Source organism: Microtus ochrogaster, chromosome 5 (genome assembly GCF_000317375.1).
Source record: "Microtus ochrogaster isolate Prairie Vole_2 chromosome 5, MicOch1.0, whole genome shotgun sequence".
In the NCBI taxonomy this organism is placed as follows: domain Eukaryota; kingdom Metazoa; phylum Chordata; class Mammalia; order Rodentia; family Cricetidae; genus Microtus; species Microtus ochrogaster.
In genome coordinates this window covers 77,013,370-77,015,866 of record NC_022012.1, presented here as the reverse complement: position 1 = coordinate 77,015,866, position 2,497 = coordinate 77,013,370, and the positions used below count along the sequence as shown (strand labels likewise).

Genomic DNA, 2,497 nt, shown 5'->3' with positions numbered 1-2,497 from the left:
AAAAAAAAAAAAAAAAAGTGTTCTGTGAATAAAAACCTCAAAGAGAACAGCAGGATAAGATAGAAGGACCCTTGAGACTGAAAGATGTGTGCTGGAAAGGAAAAAGAACCAGACGTTGCTCCCCAGCTCCCCCCCCCCCGCCGTGTTCGCTGACTAATGGAGAAGACTATAGATCTAAAGATCCAGGGTGTGGCTACCACCTACGGGGGTAATAGGGTAGGAGCGGAACAGAAAAGACAGCAAAACATAGCGTTGGGAGGTGAGGCGGGCATCAACGGGGGCTGGAAGAGGATATAAAAAGGAAAAAGAGAGTCCACACATGAAGACGGGGGGTGGGGCGGGGAGGGGACCCAGGACTTGGGAGATCCGCGCGCGTCCAAGGGAGGCTGGAGTTGGGCTGTACCTACCCGTCGAAGCGGACGGTGCCAGTCTGCTGGGTCTGCACACGGTAGTGTTCTAAGAGCAAGCGCACCACCTTGGCGTGCCCATTGCGGGCTGCGATGATGAGGGGCGTGGAGCGCTGTCCTCCCTGCTGGCTGACATAGCCCAGCAGGTAGCGGATGTCGCTTTCCGACCGGTTAAGAAGCAAGGCAGCCAGAGTGAGCACCTTGCCCTCGCTGGCCGCCTTGTACACATAGCCAGCCAGGCCCTCCATGGCCGCCGCCAACTCCAACACCCGTTTGGTCGCCACCGCTGCTGCTGTCTTGCGCCCCCGTAGGCCGCGTCCGCCAGCACTTCAGACCCGGGCCCTCACAGCCCATTCAACAGGGCGCCGCCGCCGCCGCCGCCGCCGCGCCCAGGCAGCAGCGCGACCCAGAGAGGGCGGAGACACAGAGGTGGCCGAGTGCCGCTGGGGGCACAACTGTGACCCGGCCCGGGCGGGGAGGAGGACGTTCAGGGCCGCCCCAGAGGCCCCAGGCACCGGCCCTGGGCCGACGGGATCTCCATGGCGGCCGCCGCCCCGGGCCTCAGGCCGCCTCCTTCCTGCGGGCTGCGACAGGCGCGCGCCCGAGCTACGGGTCGCCGCTGGGGTTTCGAGAGGCCCGCGCGCGCCCCGGACGACGAGCGATATGCGCGCCTGCCTCGCGCCGGGCTGGAGGGCCCGGAACGGCCTCCGCTTCGCCCCTCGCCTCAGGAAAACCGCGGGCACTCGCCCACCGGCAATCGGAAGTGTCGAGTGGCGAGGAGAGCTGCCGCGAGCCGCGCGTGGGTGTTCTCCGAATGCTCCGGCAGCACCAGCACCGGAACTTAGAGCGAGAGGAAGGCAGCCTCCGCAGACAGAGGCGAAGGGAGGGAGGGAAGAAGGGAGTGGGAGGGACGCTTAAGTAGGTATCGCTTCCTAAACCGCCCGGCGGGAAAACGAAGCTCTCCTAAAGAAAGGTTCCGCTGTGCGCAGTTAACCGAGCCCTAATGCTGGGCTCGAAAGTCCCTAGTGTCCTTGACGCAAGGAGCCACCTTCTCGCCGCCACAGGACCCTGGGATCTTTAGTCAAGACTGGGGGCGGAGAGGAGGCTACCGAACCTACGGGCTAGCGAGCCCACCCAGTTTTATGACTGACGGTGTAGGATACTTTCTGCCTTGGATGGGGGGAGGGCAGGGAAGGAGTAAGAGCTCCCAAAGATCCACTTTTGAAAAAGGTCTCTACGTCTCTGAGCCTCCGAAATTTGGGAGGGCGTGAGAGCCGCTGCACTGAGAAGGAAATGAAAGGCTGGTCAGACCTCCCAAGAAAAGGGGGATTAAGTGTGTAAGATTAAAGAGCTAAGGGTCAGCGGTCATAACATGATTGAAATAGTCTCTGGTCCTGAGCCTGCAGAACCTGGTTGTCTCACATACGTCACAGAATTGTTAGGATTTGAAAACAGAATTTATCCAAGGAATGCTATAGGTCATCCACGTACCAGGCATTGGTTAGCTTCAGGGATTTCTTGGTATTGGCCTTTTCTTTCTCTCCTGGGGTTCCTGTGGAGGAAGCAATTGGAGTCGTATCATTAGCATTTGCTATAAAACAAGGATGTGGGTTTGGACTAGGAGACTTGGTTTGGGTGGTCAAAAAAGACCTCCATGACAGGTGACCGGAACAAAGGCGGGGCAAAGGGAATAGCTGGTACAAAGATCCTGACCATCTGCCGAGCTCTGAACGGAAAGCAGGGTGCTACAGTCTGTAGGAAGTTCTAAAGAATTAAGTCAGCAGGAGGCAAGTCATGTGGGCTCAGTGACCTATGCAACGGCTCAGTTTACTCTGGGATGGCATCTGGAGAGTTCTAAATAGGAAAGTGACAAGATAGTGCTTCTTTCTTTCCTTTTTTAAAAAAGATCACATTGCCTGCTCCCTGATGGGTGGAGAACATATCCCAGGAAGCAAGAGCAGAAGCGCAAAGGCCAGTTAGGAGCGCTGGGATTACGATTAGTGGAGGATCAGGCCTCTTCTCAAATTCTCTTCTATTCTGCTGCACAACTTTACCGATTTTCAGATTCCCCACAATATTAAACAAAAATG

At 57.3% G+C, this 2,497-nt stretch overlaps 1 protein-coding gene across 1 annotated transcript in view; it reads right to left on the bottom strand.

Annotated features, from left to right (window-relative positions):
* The window catches only part of Fem1b (fem-1 homolog B), a 20,187-nt gene extending 18,898 nt beyond the window's left edge, over nt 1-1,289 (bottom strand). The window contains exon 1 of the mRNA XM_005347797.2: nt 408-1,289. Within this exon, the coding sequence (XP_005347854.1) occupies nt 408-655 (248 nt within the window). The 5' untranslated portion in view covers nt 656-1,289. The remainder of the gene's footprint in view (nt 1-407) is intronic.
* Between the last annotated feature and the right edge of the window lie 1,208 nt (nt 1,290-2,497).